Below are 23,779 nucleotides of genomic sequence, written 5' to 3'. Positions count from 1 at the left end.
CATTACAGAAACGTGGCTGAAAGGTGACCAGGACTGGGAGATGAATATCCAGGGGTATCAGGCGTTTAGGAAGAATAGACAGGAAGGAAAAGGTGGTGGGGTCGCGCTATTAATAAGAGATAATATCAGGGTAGTACTGAGGGATGACATAGGCTCTGAGGAACAAAACGTGGAATCGTTATGGGTAGAGATGAGGAATAGTAGAGGGAGAAAGACACTAGTAGGTGTGGTATATAGGCCCCCAAATAATAATGTTGAGGTAGGGAGGGCTATAAACAAGCAGATAAGGGATGCGTGTAAAAACGGAACGGCAATAATCATGGGGGACTTCAACATGCACATTGACTGGCAGACCCAAGTCGGTAAGGGTGGAATGGAGGAAGAGTTCTTAGAATGCTGTCGGGATAGTTTCCTTGAACAGCATGTTACGGAACCGACGAGGGAACGAGCTATTTTGGATCTGGTATTGTGCAACGAGGTAGGTAGAATTAAGGATCCTATTGTGAAGGACCCTCTTGGGTCTAGTGACCACAATATGGTCGAATTTCTGATTCAGATGGAAGAGGAGAAAGTTTGGTCTCAAACCAGTGTCCTCTGTTTGAACAGAGGGAAATATGATAGGATGAGGGATGAATTGGCTAAGGTAGACTGGGAGAGCAGGCTGGCAGGTAGGATAGCTGAGGAACAGTGGAGGATTTTTAAGGAGATCCTTTTCAGTTCTCAGCAAAAATATATTCCAGCAAAAAACAAGGATTGTAAGAAAAGGGAGAACCAGCCGTGGATAACGAAGGAAATAAAGGAGAGTATTAAAATAAAAACAGCTGCGTACAGAGTGGCCAAAAATAGTGGAGAAACAAGTGATTGGGAAAAATTTAAGAAACAACAAAGAGAGACTAAGAAAGCGATAAAGAAAGGAAGGATAGACTATGAAGCTAGGCTAGCAATTAATATAAAAAATGATAGTAAAAGTTTTTATAAATATATAAAAAGGAATAGAGTGCCTAGAGTGAATGTTGGACCCTTGGAGGACGAGAGGGGGGAGTTAATAGTGGGAAATGAGGATATGGCTGAGTCTTTAAATAAGTTTTTTGTGTCGGTCTTCACGGTGGAGGACACAAATAGTTTGCCAAATATTAACGATAGAGGGTTGGCAGCAGGAGAAATACTTAATACGATTAATGTTACCAGAGAGGCAGTGCTGGGTAGACTAATGGGACTGAAGGTGGACAAGTCCCCGGGTCCGGATGGAATGCATCCCAGGGTATTGAAAGAAATGTCAGAGGTAATAGTGGATGCGTTAGTGATTATTTATCAAAACTCGTTGCATTCTGGGGTAGTGCCGGCTGATTGGAAAACGGCTAATGTTACGCCGCTGTTTAAAAAAGGAAGGAGACAAAAGGCGGGTAACTATAGGCCGGTCAGCTTAACGTCTGTAGTAGGGAAAATGCTGGAATCCATTATTAAAGAGGAGATAGCAGGGCATCTGGATAGAAATGGTTCGATCAATCAGACGCAGCATGGATTCATGAGGGGAAAGTCGTGCTTGACGAACATGTTGGATTTTTATGAAGATGTGACTAGGGCGGTTGATGGAGGAGAACCGGTGGATGCGGTGTTTTTGGATTTCCAAAAGGCGTTTGATAAGGTGCCCCATAAAAGGCTGCTGAAGAAGATTAGGGCACACGGAGTTGGGGTAGTGTGTTAAAGTGGATTGGGGACTGGCTATCCGACAGGAAGCAAAGAGTCAGAATAAATGGGTGTTTTTCCGGTTGGAGGAAGGTAACTAGTGGCGTGCCGCAGGGATCGGTACTCGGGCCGCAACTGTTTACCATTTATATAGATGATCTGGAGGAGGGGACGGAGTGTAGGGTAACGAAGTTTGCAGACGACACAAAGATAAGTGGAAAAGTGAATCGTGTGGAGGACGGAGAAGATCTGCAGAGAGATTTGGACAGGCTGAGTGAGTGGGCGAGGATATGGCAAATGGAGTATAACGTTGATAAATGCGAGGTTATACACTTTGGAGGAAATAATAACAAATGGGATTACTATCTCAATGGAAACAAATTAAAACATGCTACCGTGCAAAGGGACCTGGGGGTCCTTGTGCATGAGACGCAAAAGCCCAGTCTGCAGGTACAACAGGTGATCAAGAAGGCAAATGGGATGTTGGCCTATATTGCGAGGGGGATAGAATATAAAAGCAGGGATGTCTTGATGCACCTGTACAGGGCATTGGTGAGGCCGCAGCTGGAATACTGTGTGCAGTATTGGTCCCCTTATATGAGGAAGGATATATTGGCATTGGAGGGAGTGCAGAGAAGGTTCACCAGGTTGATACCGGAGATGAGGGGTTTGGATTATGAGGAGAGGCTGAGGAGATTGGGTTTGTACTCGTTGGAGTTTAGAAGGATGAGGGGGGATCTTATGGAGACTTATAAGATAATGCGGGGGCTGGATAGGGTGGAGGCGGAGAGATTCTTTCCACTTAGTAAGGAAGTTAAAACTAGAGGACACAGCCTCAAAATAAAGGGGGGTCGGTTTAAGACAGAGTTGAGGAGGAACTTCTTCTCCCAGAGGGTGGTGAATCTCTGGAATTCTCTGCCCACTGAGGTGGTGGAGGCTACCTCGCTGAATATGTTTAAAGCGCGGATGGATGGATTCCTGATCGGTAAGGGAATTAAGGGTTATGGGGATCAGGCGGGTAAGTGGTACTGATCCACGTCAGATCAGCCATGATCTTATTGAATGGCGGGGCAGGCTCGAGGGGCTAGATGGCCTACTCCTGCTCCTATTTCTTATGTTCTTATGTTCTTATTTAAGAATTAAGAGGCTCTGGTTACATCAACTCTGCCAATTAAACTAAAAACACAGAGAAATGGGTCACACACTGGGATCTGATTGTGGAATTCAGGTGGTTTATATACAACAGTGAGAGAATGATCAAAAATCACTCTGCTTATTTTCTTACTTTGTTTTACCAACAGACAGACAGAGAGGTTAAAGTTCACACACATACCATGTGAATATTAGTGTATAGGAGATTAGGCCAATAATGGTGTCTATTATAATTAGAAATCCAATCTGTAGTACATCTGGACTCTCAATTGCCTACATGTGGATAATGGACACGACTGGTCTAGTCAAACGAGATACGAATGCAGATGTTGGTTTTCCTCGTTATTAATTAGCAACAGAGTGGAGAAAAGGCTTTGTTCCTTCTCATGCAATTTGAATTTGTTCATTCAAAATATTTTGACTAACTGGAGGAAATACTCTACCTCCTCCACAGTCCTTTAACATTCAGCACCATGCTTAGAAGCTTCAATCTGTTCTCAATTTAAGGGACGCTATAATTTAAACTTAAATTTTATACTTTTTCTTTAAACCGTTTTACTGCCACTACACCCTCCCACCAAGTGGAAACTACCAATAAGTCAATAATTACTCTGTGTGTGTGGTATGTTTGTGTGTGTGTGTGTGTGTGGTGTGTATGAATGTGGTATGTTTGTGTGTGTGTGGTATGTTTGTGTGTGTGGTATGTTTGTGTGTGTGGTATGTTTGTGTGTGGTGTGTATGAGTGTGGTATGTTTAAATGTGATGTGGAGTTGGACTGGGGTAGGCACACTAAATAAACCTGTTGGACTTTAACCGAGTGTTAGAACATAGAACAGTACAGCACAGAACAGGCCCTTCGGCCCACGATGTTGTGCCGAGCTTTATCTGAAACCAAGATCAAGCTATCCCACTCCCTATCATCCTGGTGTGCTCCATGTGCCTATCCAATAACCACTTAAATGTTCCAAAAGTGTCTGACTCCACTATCACTGCAGGCAGTCCATTCCACACCCCAACCACTCTCTGCGTAAAGAATCTACCTCTGATATCCTTCCTATATCTCCCACCATGAACCCTATAGTTATGCCCCCTTGTAATAGCTCCATCCACCTGAGGAAATAGTCTTTGAACGTTCACCCTATCTATCCCCTTCATCATTTTATAAACCTCTATTAAGTCTCCCCTCAGCCTCCTCCGCTCCAGAGAGAACAGCCCTAGCTCCCTCAACTTTTCCTCATAAGACCTACCCTCCAAACCAGGCAGCATCCTGGGAAATCTCCTCTGCACTCTTTCCAGCGCTTCCACATCCTTCTTTTAGTGAGGTGACCAGAACTGCACACAATATTCCAAATGTGGTCTCACCAAGGTCCTGTACAGTTGCAGCATAACCCCACGGCTCTTAAACTCCAACCCCCTGTTAATAAAAGCTAACACAGTATAGGCCTTCTTCACAGCTCTATCCACTTGAGTGGCAACCTTTAGAGATCTGTGGATATGGACCCCAAGATCTCTCTGTTCCTCCACAGTCTTCAGAACCCTACCTTTGACCCTGTAATCCACATTTAAATTAGTCCTACCAAAATGAATCACCTCACATTTATCAGGGTTAAACTCCATTTGCCATTTTTCAGCCCAGCTTTGCATCCTATCTATGTCTCTTTGCAGCCTACAACAGCCCTCCACCTCATCCACTACTCCACCAATCTTGGTGTCATCAGCAAATTTACTGATCCACCCTTCAGCCCCCTCCTCTAAGTCATTAATAAAAATCACAAAGAGCAGAGGACCAAGCACTGATCCCTGTGGCACTCCGCTAGCAACCTGCCTCCAGTCCGAAAATTTTCCATCCACCACCACCCTCTGTCTTCGATGTTGTGAGGCTACTTACTATGTTTAAGTGTGTGAGTGTATGTATGGTGGATGTATGAACATAGACACAGGAGTAAGACATGCAGCCCATCGAGCTTGTTCAGTCACTCAGCTAGATCATGGCTGATCATCCACTTCAACAACACCTTCCCGCACTATCTCTATATCTCTCAATGTCATTCGTCTCCTGAAATCAGTGGATTTGTGTTTTATGCATACTCAGTGTTGAGCTTCCACAGGCCTCTGTGGTAGATTCACCACCTTCTGACTGAAGAAATTCCTACTCATCTCTATAAATGGCCAACTCCTTGGGCGCAATCTTATCGCCTGTTCACGCCATGCTCCCACTGCAGCGAGGTTGGAGAATTTGGTGGCCAGTCCAATCTCCATTCATTGCGGCGGGACGGGAAAATCCCGCTGGCGTGAATGGTAATAAGATTCCGGCCCTTATACTGAGATTATGACCCCTGGTTTTAGACTGACCAGCCAAGACAAACATCCGATCTAAATCCACCCTGTCATGCACTTTCAGAACTTTTCAAGTTTTAGTGAGGTCACTGCGTTTTTTTGAAACACTTGGGGAAATACAGCCACAGACTTTCCAACCTCGCTTCATACAACAATCCTGCTATCCTGGGGATTAGTCTGGTAAACCTACATTGCACACCCTCTATGGCAACAATATCTCTCCTTGTATAAAGAGAGCAGAACTGTGCACAATACTCCAGGTGCTGTCTTATCAAGGCTTTGCCCTGGGTGTCTGGATTACTAATCCAGTGACGATACCACCATCTCTCTTTTATCCTGGACATGAATGAAAAGAAACAGTGGGATTTCTCTTGCAAGAATTTTGTAACGGGGAAGGACACAATTTCACTGATGAATCTGATAGATTTGCTGACGTCCGGTAGTGCAGCCCCAGCTCCCAGTCAGAATGACACGACTAGTCTACATACAGTGCATTTGCCAACAGCTGAGAAAGAGGCTTAATGGTCTAAGAGATATTAATGCATCTGTTTAATTCAAAAGGGAGAACTTGCTTTTATATAAAGCCTTTAGCAACTTCAGGACGTCCCAGCATGCGTTGCACACAATGAAGTGCAGTCACTGGTGTATTGGAGGAAATGCAGCAGTTCGTCGGCACAAAGCACGATCCCAATAACAACCAGTGATCCAAAACTCTAGGATTCATCCCTAAACTTCTCCGCCTATCTTTCCACTGTTAATAGGTTCCTGTGAACCCACCTCTTTGGCCACGTTTTTGGTCACCCATCCTGATATTTCCTTATGTGTTCAAATTTGCCCAATAACGCTCCTGTGAAGCATGTTGGGACAGTTCAATACATTAAAGATGCTGTACAAATGCAAGTTATTGGTTTTGTTGTTGGCGTTTGTCACTATGGAACCATTGATATGGGAACTTGGGAAATTTCCCAATAGTCCCATCTATCCAGTTTTAGTCCATTGACCTCTGTATTCTGACCAAGACAAGGGATGTCTATGATTGAAGGAATTGTGAAAGTAAATCAAGTGATAAGGAATTGTGCTGGGAATATTTGGGAAGCTGTAAGGATTGTTGCTGCGTTTACTAAACTATTCATTCCTCCACAGGTCTGCCCCTCAAACTCCTTGAACATGTCTACAGATCAGCTCTGTAAGTTTGGTTTTCCTCAACTCATGTTCAGTTGGAGCTCACTTTTCCACCTTGCTTTTTCTTTTGAACCCCTTATTTATTTCAAAACCAAATGTCCACTGACGCCACTACCTGCCCCCCCCCCCCTCCCCGGCCCACTAGCTCTGAGTGGGCGAGTGATGATGATTGAAGTGTTGCAGGTCAAGAAACCACCTGGTCACATGCAACCTGCTCATTGGTTTACACCAGTGAACTTTGATTGGATAATTCACTCGCCATTGTGGGGAATTGGGCCTGGCAGGAGTCTTGAGTTTGTGTTTCGTTCAAGTCTTGGAATGTTGGCTTTGTTATTGCCCATCCCGAGTTGTAGGTGGAGAGGTGGAGTTAAGGAGTGAGATGGAGAAGTAGGATTTGGGTGAGGGTTTGGAGGGGAAAAGGATGGAGGAGCCAGTAGAAGGGGAAGAGGTTGAAGGAGAGGAGGATGGAGGAGACTGTTGGGTAGAGGTTGGATATGGGGCAGAAGAGTAGAAGGGAGGAGACATTGGAGGGGAGAAGGATAAAGTGGAGAGGAGGAGAAGGCTCGGTCTTATGGAGCCTGGAAATGTAAAGGTTGAAATCGTACAAGAATAGTAGTGAAGAATGACCAAATGTCATTATAAATGGATAAGCAAGTTAAATTGACAGGAAGAGGAACTTTGTCAGGATGCATGAGCACTCTGGTTGCTAAACTCTTCTGCACATGTGCCTGCTTAGTTACAGAGCGATTTGTCTTTTTAACAGTTCCTACCTGATGTAGGATATCGCAAAGGGATTGGAATACAAGAACCAGGTAGCTTGGTTAAACAGGCAGACTATAAAGAGTGTCTGGCCCCTTGAGCATTCCAGGTTATAATCACTCCACTGTTAATGGCCATGTCTTCATGCCTCGGTCCCAAGCTCTGGAATTCCTTCCCGACATCTCACCCGCACTCTACCTCTCTCTCTCTCCATGTTTAAGACACTCCTTAAAACCTACCTCTGTGACCAGGCTCTTGAATATCTGCTTGTGTGGCTGAGTCCCCGGTGTTGTTTTATTTGCTGCTGTGAAATGTTTACTATATTAACGGTGCTATGTAAATGCATGTTGTTGTTGTTGTAGGGTGTGCGGACTGTGGCAAATGCCTGCCTGGGGAGTGCAGGATACATGGACCGTTAATCAAGGTGAAGGACAGAACCATTCCCAGCCGTGCACGGCTGACTCTACCACACTACCTGGCTCTCCGAGTATTGGAGATGCCTGCTGTCAGCAAACAGAGTGAGTACCCATGTCGTGACTGGGCCACGAGTATCTCGCGTGCTAAAGGCATTTCCTCCAGTTTGAAGTGAATAAATAGAAACCAGAGAATGAGAAATAGACATAATTGCACTCAGTGACAAAGCAACAGAAACAAAATGGTACGGAGACAACTCAATTAGGAAACATCCTGGGGGGTGACCGCCAACTAGAAACCTAACTAAACCAGCCACATAAATACTGTGGCCATGAGAACAAGTCAGAGACTGTGAATTCTGTAGCAAGTAACTCCCCTCCTGACCCCCCTCCCAAAGCCTGTCCACCATCTGAAAGGCACAAGTCAGGAGTGTGATAGAAAACTCCCCACTTGCCTGGATGGGTGCAACTCCAACAACACTCAAGAAGCTCAACACCATCCAGGATAAAGCAGCCCATGTGATTGGTATCCCATCCAAAAACATTCACTCTCTCCACACCAGTCCACAATAGCAGCCGTGTATGCCATCTACAAGATGCACTGCAGCAAATCACCTTCGATAGCCCCTTGGAAACCCGCGACTATTACCATCCAGAATGACAAGGGCAGCGACACTTGGGAACACCATCATCTGCAAGTTCCCCCTCCAAGTCACTCCCCATCCTGACTTGGAAATATATTGCCGTTCCTTCACTGTCATTGGATCAAATTCCTAGAACTCTCTCCCTAACAGCACTCTGGGTGTACCTACACCACATAGCGGTTCAAGAAGGCAGATCACCACCACCTTCCTAGAGGGCAATTAATGATGGGTGACACCAATACTCCGTGAACGAATGAAAAAAAGGATGTAGAAAGCAAAGTACAGAATATTGAGAGGATAAACAATGGGAAATGTCGGAAGGTGGGGTGGGGGGGGGGGGGGGGGGGGGGGGGGGTGGTTGGGGGGTTTGAGAGAGAGAAAGAAAGCTGATCCCAATTTGAAAACACAAATGTTTTTTTTGTGGGTGTACCTCCTGAGACACTCCCAGCGGGGAGTGGGCTTGAGAGGCGGCAATGGAGATTGGGATGTATTGTATACAGTTGAATATTGAGGTATTTGTGCGGCTACGAGTGTACAAGATGGAGGAGAGGCAGTGATACATAGGCTAGTTTACACAGACCTTTGGACACTTTCTACCAACCAAGAAGCAAGAGGAGACCGGTTGAATAATGATGGGCCTGTTAGAGTACAGTAAGAAGTCTCACAACACCAGGTTAAAGTCCAACAGGTTTATTTGGTAGCACAAGCCACTAGCTTTCGGAGCGCTGCCCCTTCATCAGGTGAGTGGGAGTTCTGTTCACAAACAGGGCATATAAAGACACAAGCTCAATTTACAAGATAATGGTTGGAATGCGAGTCTTTACAGGTAATCAAGTCTTAAAGGTACAGATAATGTGAGTGGAGAGAGGGTTAAGCACAGGTTAAAGAGACGTGTATTGTCTCCAGTCAGGACAGTTAGTGAGATTTTGCAAGTCCAGGCAAGTCGTGGGGGTTACAGATAGTGTGACATGAACCCAAGATCCCGGTTGAGGCAGTCCTCATGTGTGCAGAACTTGGTTATCAGTTTCTGTTCAGCGATTCTGCATTGTCGTGTGTCATGAAGGCCGCCTTGGAGAACACTTACCCGAAGATCAGAGGCTGAATGCCCGTGACTGCTGAAGTGTTCCCCAACACAAAGAGAACACTCTTCCTGGTGATTGTCGAGCAGTGTTCATTCATCTGTTGTCATAGCGTCTGCATGGTCTCCCCAATGTACCATGCCTCGGGACATCCTTTCCTGTAGCGTATCAGGTAGACAATGTTGGCCGAGTTCATAGAAACCCTACAGTGCAGAAGGAGGCCATTCGGCCCATCGAGTCTGCACCGACCACAATCCCACCCAGGCCCTACCCCCACATATTTACCCGCTAACCCTCCAACCTACACATCCCAGGACTCTAAGGGGCAATTTTTAACCTGGCCAATCAACCTCACCCGCACATCTTTGGACTGTGGGAGGAAACCGGAGCACCCGGAGGAAACCCATGCAGACACGAGGAGAATGTGCAAACTCCACACAGACAGTGACCCGAGCCGGGAATCGAACCCAGGACCCTGGAGCTGTGAAGCAGCAGTGCTAACCACTGTGCTACCGTGCCGCCCGTTGCAAGAGTATGTACCGTGTACCGTGTACCTGGTGGATGGTGTTCTCACATGAGATGATGGCGTCCGTGTCGATGATCCGGCACGTCTTGCAGAGGTTGCTGTAGCAAGGTTGTGTGGTGTCGTCACTGTTCTCCTGAAAGCTGGGTAGTTTGCTGCGGACAATGGTCTGTTTGAGGTTGTGTGGTTGTTTGAAGGCAAGAAGTGGGAGTGTGGGGATGGCCTTGGCGAGATGTTCATCTTCATCGATGACATGTTGATGGCTCCGGAGGAGATGTCGTAGCTTCTCCGCTTCGGGGAAGTACTGGACGACGAAGGGTACTCTGTCCACCGTGTCCCGTGTTTGTCTTCTGAGGAGGTCGGTGCGGTTCCGCACACATGAGGTTGGCCTCAACCAGTATCTTGGGTTCATGTCACGCTATCTGTAATTCCCACGACTTGCCTGGGCTTGCAAAATCTCACTAACTGTTCTGGCTGGAGACAATACACATCTCTTTACCCTGTGCTTAACCCTCTCTCCACTCACATTGTCTGTACCTTTAAGACTTGATTACCTGTAAAGACTTGCATTCCAATCATTATCTTGTAAATTGAGTTTGTGTCTTTATATGCCCTGTTTGTGAACAGAACTCCCACTCACCTGATGAAGGGGCAGTGCTCTGAAAGCTTGTGGCTTGTGCTACCAAATAAACCTGTTGGACTTTAATCTGGTACTGTGAGACTTCTTACAGTGCCTATCCCAGTCCAACGCCGGCGACTCCACATCCAGTGGCCAGGGTCCAGTTACACATACCTGAAGTACTCAGTGTCCAGTTACACATACCTGAAGTACACTCACACACTGTAATTCCATGTTGTTACTCGAACATTGACTGACCATTTATTGTTGAAACTTTAACTGAGATTCGGTCAGGCCACAGTGAGCTTCAGTTCTCCACATTGTTAAAGCTTTATAGAACGGGCTGTTCTCCACAGTTATACTGTTTTACTCTGTGACTGAGCGGGCAGCAGCCAGGAGCAGAGATGTTTATCAAAAGATGTTCTCCCATGTGTTGTGAAAGATATTTTAAGCAAATACAGATGCTGTACCAGGCAAGATTCCATCTCCAGCCAGTGAACAAAACGTCACATTGCGCCCAATGACGTTTGCCCCACAGCTCCCCAACCAACAGGAGGTCACAGAAGGAGGCAAGCGGGTCATTGTCCCAGGCACCGATTTGTTGCTTTCACTCGCTCACGATCTCACTGTGGGACTCTTGGCAACAGCTTCGTCCTCATTCAGCAGGTGCTGAACTGCTATAACCACACAGGATACATTCAGTCCCCCACCTGCAGCTCTGATTGGCTGGCACACATCACCCTGCCCCCTCAGACTGACATACGGTCTTACTGTTGATGGGAGTGGATGTGAGTCATGTCGAGCTGCCCACCCCCTCTTTGCCAGCAGGTTAAGTTCAGTAAGAAGTCTCACAACATCAGGTTAAAGTCCCAACTGGTTTATTTGGAATCACGCGCTTTCAGAGCGCTGCTCCTTCCTCAGGTGAGTGCTCCGAAAGCTCATGGTTCCAAATAGCCCAGTTGGACTTTAACCTGGTGTTGTGAGACTACTTACTATGCCCACCCCAGTCCAACGCCAGCAACTCCACATCAGGTTAGGTTGTGGCAGCGGCTCTGTAGCGGGTTTTTGCTGGCACTGTGTCTCTGGCCAGGGACATCATTGATTTTCTGTGCTTATGTGGACAAGTATGCACGTGCAGATGGATATTGACCGCTATCTTGCTTTGACAGGGAACACCATGTATAGAAATATTGGAGACGATTTGCCATTATGATTCCAAATCTGAAAGGTTTTACTCTTCAGGTAAAGCTGAACAGGCTGGAGCTGCTGACCCGATAGCAATCTTTAAAGTTAGGAAAGGATTTGAAAGGGTGGACATAGCAAAGTAATTTGCACTTGTGGGGCTGGAGGTGGGGAGGGGTGTAGGAATAGAGACACATATAGGAAAAAGGAATAAAGATTGTGCTGAATGGGGTGCATGAACTAGGGCGGAAAGCAGAAGCCCCAACATGGAGCAGTCGGGCCGAATGGCCTGTTTCTGTGTTGTCAATGCTATGTAATCCTATGTAATTTGATGCCCTCTTACAGTCCTCGGAGTCTTTGCCAAGAAGGCGATTCAGAAGCGGACACAGTTTGGACCATACGTGGGTCAGCTTACAACCAGGCTCACCAACAGCGATGAGAGCAGGCTTGTGTTACAGGTATGGATTGAGAAGCAAGTTGATTAGCCTCCCTTGCAATGAGATTGCAGTAACATTAGAAATAGGAGCAGGAGTAGGTAGGCTATATGGTCCTTTAAACATGTTCAGGAAGATCATAGCTGACCTTTACATCACTGCGTATTCCCATGATTTCTTGGGCGGCACGGTGGCACAGTGATTAACACTGCTGCCTCACGGCACCAGGGATCCGGGTGCAATTCTGGCCTCGGGTCACTCTCTGTGTGGAGTTTGTACGTTCTCCCCGTGGCTTCATGGGTTTCCTCCGGGTGCTCCAATTATCTCCCACAGTCCAAAGATGTGCAGATTGGGTGGATTGGCCACAATAAATTTCCCCTTGGTGAGCCAAAGTGTATGAGTTGGGGGATTAGTGGGGTCAATATTTGGGGTTACGGGGATAGGGCAAGAGAGTGGGCCTGGGTAAGATGTTCTTACCCAGAGAATCGGTGCAGACTCGATGGGCCAAATGGCCTCCTTCTGCACTGTAAGGATTCTATCACACTGTATTCTCAACAAGTGTCCACCCACTGGGTATGGGAGCATAGTTTCTGGATTTGTCCACTCTCCTCACTCTCTGTGCTGTTGTGGAGAGAACTAAATTCAAATTTTCCAGAACCTATAAATTTTTGGAAGAAAGAAAAACGGCAACATTCCTTCATCTGAGGTTTTCTTCTTCTCTTCTTCAGCAGTCCCTTCTATTTTGATGAGCTTGGCGGTCCAGCCAAGAGCTCGCCAAGTGCACTGTAACAGTCCCACCAGTATTCTGACACCATTGTTGAGTTCTATATGATGGTGAACCTTATTTCAGAATCGCTGCAGTCTGTGCGGTGTAAGTACACCCACAATGCTGTTAGGAAGGGAGGTCCAGGATTCTGACCCAGCAACAGTGAAGGAATGGTGATACAGTTCCAAGTCAAGACGATGAGTGAATTGGAGGAGAACCTTTCGGCGGTGGTGTTCCCATGCTGCCCTTGCCCTTCGAGGTGGTGGAGGGTGTGGGTTTGGAAGGTGTTGTTGAAGGAATTGCTGCAGTGCATCTTGAGACAAAAGGCGGGTAACTATAGGCCGGTCAGCTTAACGTCTGTAGTAGGGAAAATGCTGGAATCCATTATTAAAGAGGAGATAGCAGGGCATCTGGATAGAAATGGTTCGATCAATCAGACGCAGCATGGATTCATGAGGGGAAAGTCGTGCTTGACGAACATGTTGGATTTTTATGAAGATGTGACTAGGGCGGTTGATGGAGGAGAACCGGTGGATGCGGTGTTTTTGGATTTCCAAAAGGCGTTTGATAAGGTGCCCCATAAAAGGCTGCTGAAGAAGATTAGGGCACACGGAGTTGGGGGTAGTGTGTTAAAGTGGATTGGGGACTGGCTATCCGACAGGAAGCAAAGAGTCAGAATAAATGGGTGTTTTTCCGGTTGGAGGAAGGTAACTAGTGGCGTGCCGCAGGGATCGGTACTCGGGCCGCAACTGTTTACCATTTATATAGATGATCTGGAGGAGGGGACGGAGTGTAGGGTAACGAAGTTTGCAGACGACACAAAGATAAGTGGAAAAGTGAATCGTGTGGAGGACGGAGAAGATCTGCAGAGAGATTTGGACAGGCTGAGTGAGTGGGCGAGGATATGGCAAATGGAGTATAACGTTGATAAATGCGAGGTTATACACTTTGGAGGAAATAATAACAAATGGGATTACTATCTCAATGGAAACAAATTAAAACATGCTACCGTGCAAAGGGACCTGGGGGTCCTTGTGCATGAGACGCAAAAGCCCAGTCTGCAGGTACAACAGGTGATCAAGAAGGCAAATGGGATGTTGGCCTATATTGCGAGGGGGATAGAATATAAAAGCAGGGATGTCTTGATGCACCTGTACAGGGCATTGGTGAGGCCGCAGCTGGAATACTGTGTGCAGTATTGGTCCCCTTATATGAGGAAGGATATATTGGCATTGGAGGGAGTGCAGAGAAGGTTCACCAGGTTGATACCGGAGATGAGGGGTTTGGATTATGAGGAGAGGCTGAGGAGATTGGGTTTGTACTCGTTGGAGTTTAGAAGGATGAGGGGGGATCTTATGGAGACTTATAAGATAATGCGGGGGCTGGATAGGGTGGAGGCGGAGAGATTCTTTCCACTTAGTAAGGAAGTTAAAACTAGAGGACACAGCCTCAAAATAAAGGGGGGTCGGTTTAAGACAGAGTTGAGGAGGAACTTCTTCTCCCAGAGGGTGGTGAATCTCTGGAATTCTCTGCCCACTGAGGTGGTGGAGGCTACCTCGCTGAATATGTTTAAAGCGCGGATGGATGGATTCCTGATCGGTAAGGGAATTAAGGGTTATGGGGATCAGGCGGGTAAGTGGTACTGATCCACGTCAGATCAGCCATGATCTTATTGAATGGCGGGGCAGGCTCGAGGGGCTAGATGGCCTACTCCTGCTCCTATTTCTTATGTTCTTATGTACACTCTGCTGCCACTTTGCAGAGGTGATGGAGAGAGTGAATGTTTAAGATGGTGGATGGGGTGTCAGTCAAGCGGCGTGCTTTGTTCTGGATGGTGTCAAGCCTTTTGAGTGTTGTTGGAGCTGCACTCATGCAGTCAAGTGGAGAATGTTCCAATATATTCCTGACTTGTGCCTTGTAATTGCACACGTCTTCAGGCATCCCTCAGGCAATGTTATGCAACTGAGTATTGGCATCAATTGGCATACAGTGATGAGGCAAAGGCTTGCAGTAGAAATCCCTGTTGGCACTAATGATCTGCACCCTAAGTGGAAGGAGATGCCAACAATGCGTACTTCAAACAGAAAACATTTCTTCACACAAAGGGGAGTGGAATCCTCAAACATTTCTCCCCAAAAGGCTGCTGGTGTTGGGGGTCAAATGAAAATGTCGAGGTTGAGATTGATAGAATTTTTATTGAAAGGATCTGAAGGGAAATGGAACCAGAACCAGCAATGATGATGATATAGACTGGCCATCATCGAACTGAATTGTACACCAGGCTCGAGGAGCTGTATGGCCTCTTCCTGTTCCTCTGTTTCTGGGAATGGTGAGGGAGTTAGGGAGAGTTTGTGTTTCAGGGAGGCCTGTTGTATACTTTGATCCATAGGCACACTATCTGTCTCCTCAGGTTCTAAAGGATGGGGTAAAATATTTCATTAACACTCCGGATGAAGAATCGGGTAATTGGATGATGTTTGTACGTCCGGCGAGGAATCTGGAGGAGCAAACCCTTGTAGCATACCAGCACCAGGGAGAAGTGTACTTCACAACGGTAAAGGTAGGCCCTGTAGATCTTGGATCCAATGGGAGTGAGGATCTGTCACTGTGGCACCCACAGGGAAGATGTCAACCAATGTGGGAAGTGCCACCTGATAGGTGGTATCACCCAGTGGGTTGTGCCATGGGTGGGGGGGGGGGGGGGGGGGGGGGGGGGGGGGTGAGAGGGGGGGGTGAGAGGGGTGGGGGAGAGAAGGGGGGGAGAGAGGGGGGGAGATGGGGGGGAGAGGGAGGGGGGGGAGAGGGGGGGGGAAGGGGGGGGAGAGGGGGGGGGGGGTACACAGATGTGAAATCCCATCATTGATAAGTGTTTACTATCTAGATGCTAACAAAATGGTATCTTCTGTAGAGCCTCCAACCACACATGGAGCTGAAGGTCTGGTATGCAGCAGATTACGCCAAGTTCATGGAAACTCCTTCAGTGTTTATCAAACAGGAGCCTGGGCTCTACACATCTCCGACCGTAAGTTTTGTTTCAGCACTCAGGGATTGGTTTGTTTCTTTCCAATGACAGGAGGGTCGATAACCAAAGAAAATATACAGGATAGCTAGATATGTATATAATATATAGGGTGTATAAAATATTGCACAAGGATATAGGATAATTGGCAAAAGAAGCAGAGAATGAGATGAGGAGAGTGTTTTTTCCCTCTGCTGAGTTGTTGTGATCACAGAATCACAGAATCGCGACTGTGTAGAGAGGTCATTCGGTCCATCGAGTCTGCACCGACTCTCTGATAGAGCATCTTTCACTGGCCCTCTCCCCCACCCTATCCCTCTAACTCCACACATTTATCATGGCCTATCCACCTAACTGGCACATCTTTGAGATGCTAAGGGGCAATTTAGCATGGCCAATCCACCTAACCTGCACATCTTTGGACTGTGGGAGGAAACCGGAGCACCCGGAGGAAACCCCCGCAGAAACGGAATGTGCAAACTCCACACAAACAGTCACTCAAGGCTGGAATTGAATCCGGGTCCCTGTGGCCCTGTGAGGCAGCAGCTCTGTGCCACTATGATCTGGAAGCGGATTCAGTTGTAACTTTCATCGATTGATTGATTTATTATTGTCATATGTTTTGGGATACAGTGTAAAGTATTGTTTCTTGTGCTATACAAAGCATACTGTTCATAGACTACACAGGGGAGAAGAAAAGGAAAGGGTGCAAAATGTAGTGTCACAGTCATAGCTAGGGTGTAGAGAAAGATCAACTTAATATCAGGTAGGTCCATTCAAAAGTCTCATAGCAGCAGGGAAGAAGCTCTTTTTATGTCGGTTGATTTGATTTGATTTATTATTGTCACATGTATTAACACACACTGAAAAGTATTGTTTCTTGCACGCTATACAGACAAAGCGTTACGTTCATAGAGAAGGAAAGGAGAGGGTGCAGAATGTAGTGTTACAGTCATAGCTAGGGTGTAGAGAAAGATCAACTTAATGCAAGGGAAGTCCATTCAAAAGTGTGATGGCAGCAGGGAAGAAGCTGTTCTTGAGTCAGTTGGTACGTGACCTCAGACTTTTGTATCTTTTCCCGTCGGAAGAAGGTGGAAGAGAAAATGTCTGGGGTGCGTGGGGTCCTTAATTATGCTGGCTGCTTTTCTGAGGCAGCGGGAAGTATAAACAGAGTCAGTGGATGGGAGGCTAGTTTGCGTGATGGATTGGGCTACATTCACAACCTTTTGTAATTTCTTGCGGTCTTGGGCAGAGCAGGAGCCATATCAAGAGAGAATGCTTTCTATGGTGCATCTGTAAAAGTTGGTGAGAGTTGTAGCTGACATGCCAAATTTTCTTAGTCTTCTGAGAAAGTAGGTGGGCTTTCTTAACTATAGTGTCGGCATGGGGAGACCAGGACAGGTTGTTGGTGATCTGGACACCTAAAAACTTGAAGCTCTCGACACTTCGTCCCCATTGATGTAGACAGGGGCATATTCTCCTCTACGCTTCCTGAAGTCGATGACAATTTCCTTTGTTTTGTTGACATTCAGGGAGAGATTATTGTTGCCGCACCAGTTCACCAGATTCTTTATCTCATTCCTGTACACTGTCTCATCATTGTTTGAGATCCGACCCACTATGGTGTGTCTTCAGCAAACTTGAAAATTGAGTTGGAGGGGAATTTGGCCACACAGTCATAGGTGTATAAGGAGTATAGTAGGGGGCTGAGAACACAGCCTTGTGGAGTACCGGTATTGAGGATGATTGTGGAGGAGGTGTTGTTGCCTATCCTTACTGATTGTGGTCTGTGAGTTAGGAAGGTCAGGATCCAGTCGCAGAGGGAGGTGCCGAGGTTAGTATGTGAATTCAATGGGGAATTGGATAAATACTTGATGGAGAGGAAGTTGCAGGGCTCCAGGGAAAGAGTAGAGGGGTGAGATTATTTGAGTGAATCTTTCAGAGTGGGTTTAGGCACCATGACCCTCATTCCGCGCTGTAGATTCTCTGCTCCGAGATTAAAGTGTAGTTGCTTCTTTCTCCTGCAGGTGGAGACTGCCAGCCGGTGGAAATGCTCCAGTTGCTGCAACGTCTTCAGTAACTTTAGTTTGTTGGAATCACATCCCTGCAGCCAGCCAGGTCAGGCGATGGTCCGAGGGAGAGTGCGCGGACTGGCCATGACTGGGCTCCTGGGCACCGAGCACACTGCTGCCTGCCTGAGGACAGACGCCCTTGTTCCTGGTGGTCAGTTTGACCACGCGGTGAGCCTGAAGGTCCTGCAGCAAGAGGATCAGACCGTGGACACAGGGAGGGAGGGAGAAGAGACAAAACCGCGGAAGACATTCCCGTGTCCATTGTGTGAGAAGATCTTCCTCACTGAAGACAAGCTGACAGTGCACTCCTCCTCACACACTGGAGAACGTCCATATATCTGCTCACAACGTGACTGCGCCAAAGCATTTGTCTCCAAATACAAACTGATAAGGTAAAGAGCTCGGCTCTGAAATTCCTCTGCTAAATCCCTACATTTCTTCACCCATCTCTTTGACCAAGCTTCTTGTCACCTCCCCGAATATCTTTGTTTTTGGTTTTCTCGCTGTCTTGAGACAGATTGGTACATTAGAAACTTTGCAATTACTGGATGAAATAAGACCAATAGCCCACCCGGTTCACCTCCCATCGTGACAACAATGATGGAGTTATTAACTCGTCACAAACCAATCTCTATTGATGAGTCTATAACAAGTCCAGAGGTGATGAGAACTCCCAGAGCTGGAGAGCTTTGGGAACAATAGGCCAGCATGGTGGCACAGTGGTTAGCATTGCTGCCTCACAGTGCCAGGGACCCGGGTTCAATTCTGGCCTTGGGTCACTGTCTGTGTGGAGTTTGCATGTTCTCCCTGTGTCTGCGTGGGTTTCTCCCGGGTGCTCCGGTTTCCTCCCACAGTCCAAAGATGTGCAGATTAGATTGATTGGCCATGCTAAATTGACCCTTAGTATTGGGTAAATAGATGGGGTTCAGGGGATAAGGCCTGGGTGGGATTGTGGTCGGTGCAGACTTGATGGGCCAAATGGCCTCCTTCTGCACTGTAGGGATTCTAAGTAAGAAGGATCTTGCAATTATTTAGCAGATTTCCTACTCTTACCTTGTCCCACAGTTTCTCTCTCAGCCTTTCCGCACCCTGACAGTGTATAGGTCAGATTTTTGTCTGTTTCTAATTATTCCTGGAACAGGTCACTAGTCTGTCACCAGGAACTTGAGAGACACTACATCAATCAAGCATAGCCACAATTACATACTGATTAATATCCCAAAGTTCTTTACAGATATTGAAGTATCTTTGAAACCAGTAGTGTACAGCCAGCTGTTACTAGTGGCACAGTGATAATGAACAGATAATGTGTTGATGATGCTGTGCGAGGTATAAGTAGTGACCAGGGCATTGGAAATGTCTGAGATTTCTGATAAACAGTTAGACCTTAATTGTGAATTTAGCCTTTGGATAAATCACTTTCATTGTCACCAATTTGGTAACAAAAAAGCTACAAAGGGTCACCAATAAGTGTATGTTCTGGGCTAATTTAAAAGCTCCAAACTGCAACTCCCGGGCCTTCTCTTCCTGTGACCCACAGGTTTTTGAGACTTCTTGTCTTCAGTCTTAATATTTCCAATCGCGATTGTATCATAAGCTGATACAATGAGGAAGATCATATGCCTCACTTTAACCCGCAGTCTCTCACTATAGAATGAACAAACAAAATTACAGCACAGGAACAGGCTCTTTGGCCCTCCAAGCCTGCACTGACGATGCTGCCAGATTGAACTAAAACCCCCTACCCTTCCAGGGACCTTATCCCTCTATTCCCATCCTATTCATGTATTTGTCAAGATGCCCCTTAAACGTCACTACCGTATCCGCTTCCACTACCTCCCCCGGCAACGAGTTCCAGGCACCCACCGCCCTCTGTGTAAAAAAAGTTGATCATACATCTCCTTTAAATCTTGCCCCTCGTACCTTAAACCTATGCCCCCTAGTAATTGACTCTTCCAGCCTGGGAAAAAGCTTCTGACTATCCACTCTGTCCATACCTCTCACAATCTTGTAGACTTCTATCAGATCGCCCCCTCAACCTCCGTCGTTCCAGTGAGAACAAACCAAGTTTCTCCAACCTCTCCTCATAGCTAATGCCCTCCATACCAGGCAACATCCTGGTAAACATTTTCTGTAAAGAACGATAGTTTAAATAGGCTGATTTCTGGAATGAGGAAGTTGTCCTCTGAGGAGAGATTGAATAGAATTGACCAATTTCCTCAGTAGTTTAGAAGAATGAAAGGTGATCTCATTGAAACGTCTAAAATACTTAGAGGGTTTGATAGGGTGGATGGTGAGACACTGCGTCCCTATATGTGGAGAGTCTAGAACTAGGGGTCATAGTCTAAGAACAAGGGTGCGCCATTTAGGGCTAACGTGAAGAGAAATGTCTTCACTTTGGGGGTGAATCTGTGTAATTTCCAACCCTTGAGGTTGTTACATCCTCAGACACTGAGCACATTCAAGGTTGAGATTGATCGATTGTTAGACATTAATTTAAAAATCTGGGGTGGTAAGTGGAGTCAAAGCCAAATGTTAATGTGTTCAGCCAGAATGGTGCAGCACACACACAAGGGGTTGAATGGCCTACTCCTGAACATATTTCCAATCTTCTTAAATGATTCCAAGATTTTTTCCCCCATTACATATTTGGAAGTCTATTCCATATGTTGGCCAGTCTTGTACTAAGGATAAGTTCCTGATATTGGCCATTTTCTAGTATGAACCTGTGTTCCCAATCCTATTTTCACTATCTGAACGTGGACAGCAGCCACAAGCTCGAGAAATGAGGTGAAGATAATCAGGATGATAGTGTTCCCAATTTGCAGCAAACACAGCCCCTCACTGGCAGCATGAGAATGGGAAACGTCTCCTACAGCGGGCTCTTCATGACAGACTTTGATCCTTTTCAGTACAGTTAGCAGAGTAAACATCTCCCTGAAGTGGAGATTTGAGAGCTTGTTGCCCCTGTTAATCTTCTCAATGTCATGTTCCTTTAGACACATGGCCACTCACTGTCCTCAGAAGTCTCACCGGTGTTCGTACTGTGAGAAGATGTTCCACAGGAAGGATCACCTTAAGAACCATCTCCAGACCCATGACCCAAACAAGACCCTGCTCAGATGTGAAGAGTGCGGCAAGAGATACAACACAAAACTGGGCTACAGGCGGCACCTGGCATTGCACGCGGCTGCCAAAGGTGACCTGACCTGCGGAGTGTGCGCCCGCGAGTTCGGGCAGACAGACCAGCTGCTGGAGCACCTGAAGGGCCACGCGGGTAGACTCTCTAGCAGCACCAGGGAGAAGCGGCATGCGTGCGATCGCTGCGAGCGGCGCTTCTACACACGCAAGGACGTCAGGCGACACACAGTGGTTCACACGGGGCGCAAAGACTTCCTCTGCCAATTCTGTGCCCAGCGCTTCGGCCGGAAGGATCACTTGACACGGCACACCAAAAAAAGCCATGCCCAGGAAATGTCCAGAGGGAGTTTGGTGTCTCACGGGATGGCGGGACCATTGAATGGCAGTTCGCCCATCTCTCTGAAGGAGGAGGTTGGCACCTTATGGCCTGATTCTCTGGGTGAGCCGGTGCTGAAGGACAATGCCAACCTGAGCCCTGAACTCTACACCCACCCATTGTCATCTGGCCAGCAACCAAGAAGGTTCCACCACATGGTATCCAGCCCACTGGCGACGAGGCTGAGTTGCTTGGAGACACCACCCCCAATTCTTTTTCCTCCCACGCCACCTCCTACAAACCGATGTATGCAAATCCCCCAATACCAACTCAACACTACCTCGTATAACCCCTTGGCCAGCAAGGAGCAGACTCTGAAGGTTAGCACAAGAGGCTACAATTTGGATTTACCGGGAGATATACCAGGGCATGAATCCCAATCGGCAGCTGGTAAGGAAAGTGTGAATATTGGTTTGGAAACTTTGAGCGTTTCCTTGGACACCACAGGCTGTACCGACACTGTGCACAAAGACATCAAGCCCCTCAACATGAATTCGATGGACTTCTCCCATTTGCTAGAACTCATGCCCACACCTCCTAGTGCCAGCCAGCCTCCAGGTGGTGATGTGGGGTTGTCGTATGGCCAAGGGGAGGCTGGACAGAGAATGGCCCCCCTGGAGGGGCAGCAGCGGGGTGGGGGGTCTTCAGTGGCCAGCTTGAGCTTGACCCAGCTTCATCAGGTCTCGTCACCCTTCCCCTCCAGCCTGGCACATACTCCATTGCCCCGCTTTCATCAGGTATTTCAGTAATCTATTGCTGCCTTCACCCAATCAGGGAGCTCCAGGCAGTAGTCGCAGAGGATTGGGAACCCACAGATAATCAAATCTGAAAGACTCAAGTCGTATACGTTGAACTGTCAAACTTTCTTTAAAATATATTTCATATAAACTGTTTTCCATTACTCTCAGGATATTCACTCTCCAACACCTGTGGATAAAAGCACTTCGAGCATTACCATTTTCAAAAATGTTCGTTCTTATTTCTGAAGTCCGACTTTTTTTGTAATGATCCAATTTGATGGATTTGAAACTTAGGGTGATTCAGGGCAAATGTGGAACTTGAATATTACTGAAAAAAGAGACATTTTGTCAAACCTTTTCATCTTGCACTCATCAAGAACTTTGCAGACTGAAAGAACATGTGCAGACATTGCATCTGTTTCAGTGAAATGAAATAAGTGACAGCCATTTTCTGGTTCATTCCTCAGGGCAATGCCTTGACCAATCAGAGTCAAGCTGCCTGGTTTAAATTTCAAACAATGCTTGGCAGTTAACTGCCAGTCACCATCTGCTGGTGCATTCTCCATGGCAATACCTCTACTAATCAGATCCCACTTGTCAACCAATCAGTACACTCATACAGTACAAATGTATTGTTTCTGCTGATGTTGGTATTTTTTGTGGGTGTTCTGATGAATGCAAGAAAGAAAGCTTCAACAAAATGTCTTTTTTCAGCAATACTCATGTTCTGTACATTAGCAAACAATCGGTTGTGGAACTCTTTTTCAACTGGAGCTTTCACACCTGAGATTGATGGATTTTTATTTGGTAAGATTGAGTGGTGGAGCAGGCTCAAGAGGTTGAATAACCTCCTCCTGTCCATAGACCGTTCGCAAACATTGACACATTCCAGAAGAAGGTTACAAAAACTGAAACATTCCCACTGACTAAATCCCAGTTTGTAACTCACTCCCAGCTATCACTTTATATATAAACCATTTGTGCACATCAATTAGAAACTTATTCTTGGGTTTCCATTATTCCATACATAAAATATCTGAACCCCTCGAATAGATTCCGGTCTGTAACTCACTCCTGGGTATTGGTTATTTTATATGTAAACCACCCTGAACCATTCAATTAGATTCCAGTCTGTAACTCACTCCCGGGAATCAGTTATTCTATATATAAACCACCCCGAACCCCTCGATTAGATTCCAGTCTGTAACTCACTCCCGGGAATCAGTTATTCTATATATAAACCACCCCGAACCCCTCGATTAGATTCCAGTCTGTAACTCACTCCCGGGAATCAGTTATTCTATATATAAACCACCCTGAACCCCTAAATTAGATTCCAGTCTGTAACTCACTCCCAGGTATCAGTCATTCTATATATAAACCACCCCGAACCCCTAAATTAGATTCCAGTCTGTATTTCACTCCCAGGTATCTGTTATTCTATATTTAAACCACCCTGAACCACTTGATTAGATTCCAGTCTGTAATTCACTCTCGGATACCTGTTACTCTATAAATAAATCACCCTGAACCCCTCGATTAGATTCCAGTCTGTAACTCACTCCCAGATATCTATTATTCTGAATATAAACCACCCTGAACGCCTCGATTAGATTCCAGTCTGTGACTCACTCCCGGGTATCTGTTATTCTATA

General features: G+C 46.5%; 1 protein-coding gene across 1 annotated transcript in view; it reads left to right on the top strand.

The window, feature by feature from the left end:
* Positions 1-22,133, top strand: part of LOC144504774 (zinc finger protein PLAG1-like) — a 36,043-nt gene extending 13,910 nt beyond the window's left edge. The window contains exons 3-9 of the mRNA XM_078230517.1: positions 6,319-6,361; positions 7,479-7,634; positions 11,922-12,034; positions 15,187-15,336; positions 15,685-15,807; positions 17,829-18,259; positions 20,867-22,133. Of these exons, the coding sequence (XP_078086643.1) occupies positions 6,319-6,361; positions 7,479-7,634; positions 11,922-12,034; positions 15,187-15,336; positions 15,685-15,807; positions 17,829-18,259; positions 20,867-22,133 (2,283 nt within the window). The remainder of the gene's footprint in view (positions 1-6,318; positions 6,362-7,478; positions 7,635-11,921; positions 12,035-15,186; positions 15,337-15,684; positions 15,808-17,828; positions 18,260-20,866) is intronic.
* Positions 22,134-23,779: the final 1,646 nt, after the last annotated feature.

The sequence above is a fragment of the Mustelus asterias genome, chromosome 15 (genome assembly GCF_964213995.1).
Source record: "Mustelus asterias chromosome 15, sMusAst1.hap1.1, whole genome shotgun sequence".
Classification (NCBI taxonomy): domain Eukaryota; kingdom Metazoa; phylum Chordata; class Chondrichthyes; order Carcharhiniformes; family Triakidae; genus Mustelus; species Mustelus asterias.
The sequence above is the reverse complement of the archived record's forward strand: the minus strand, read 5'-3'. Positions and strand labels throughout refer to the sequence as shown.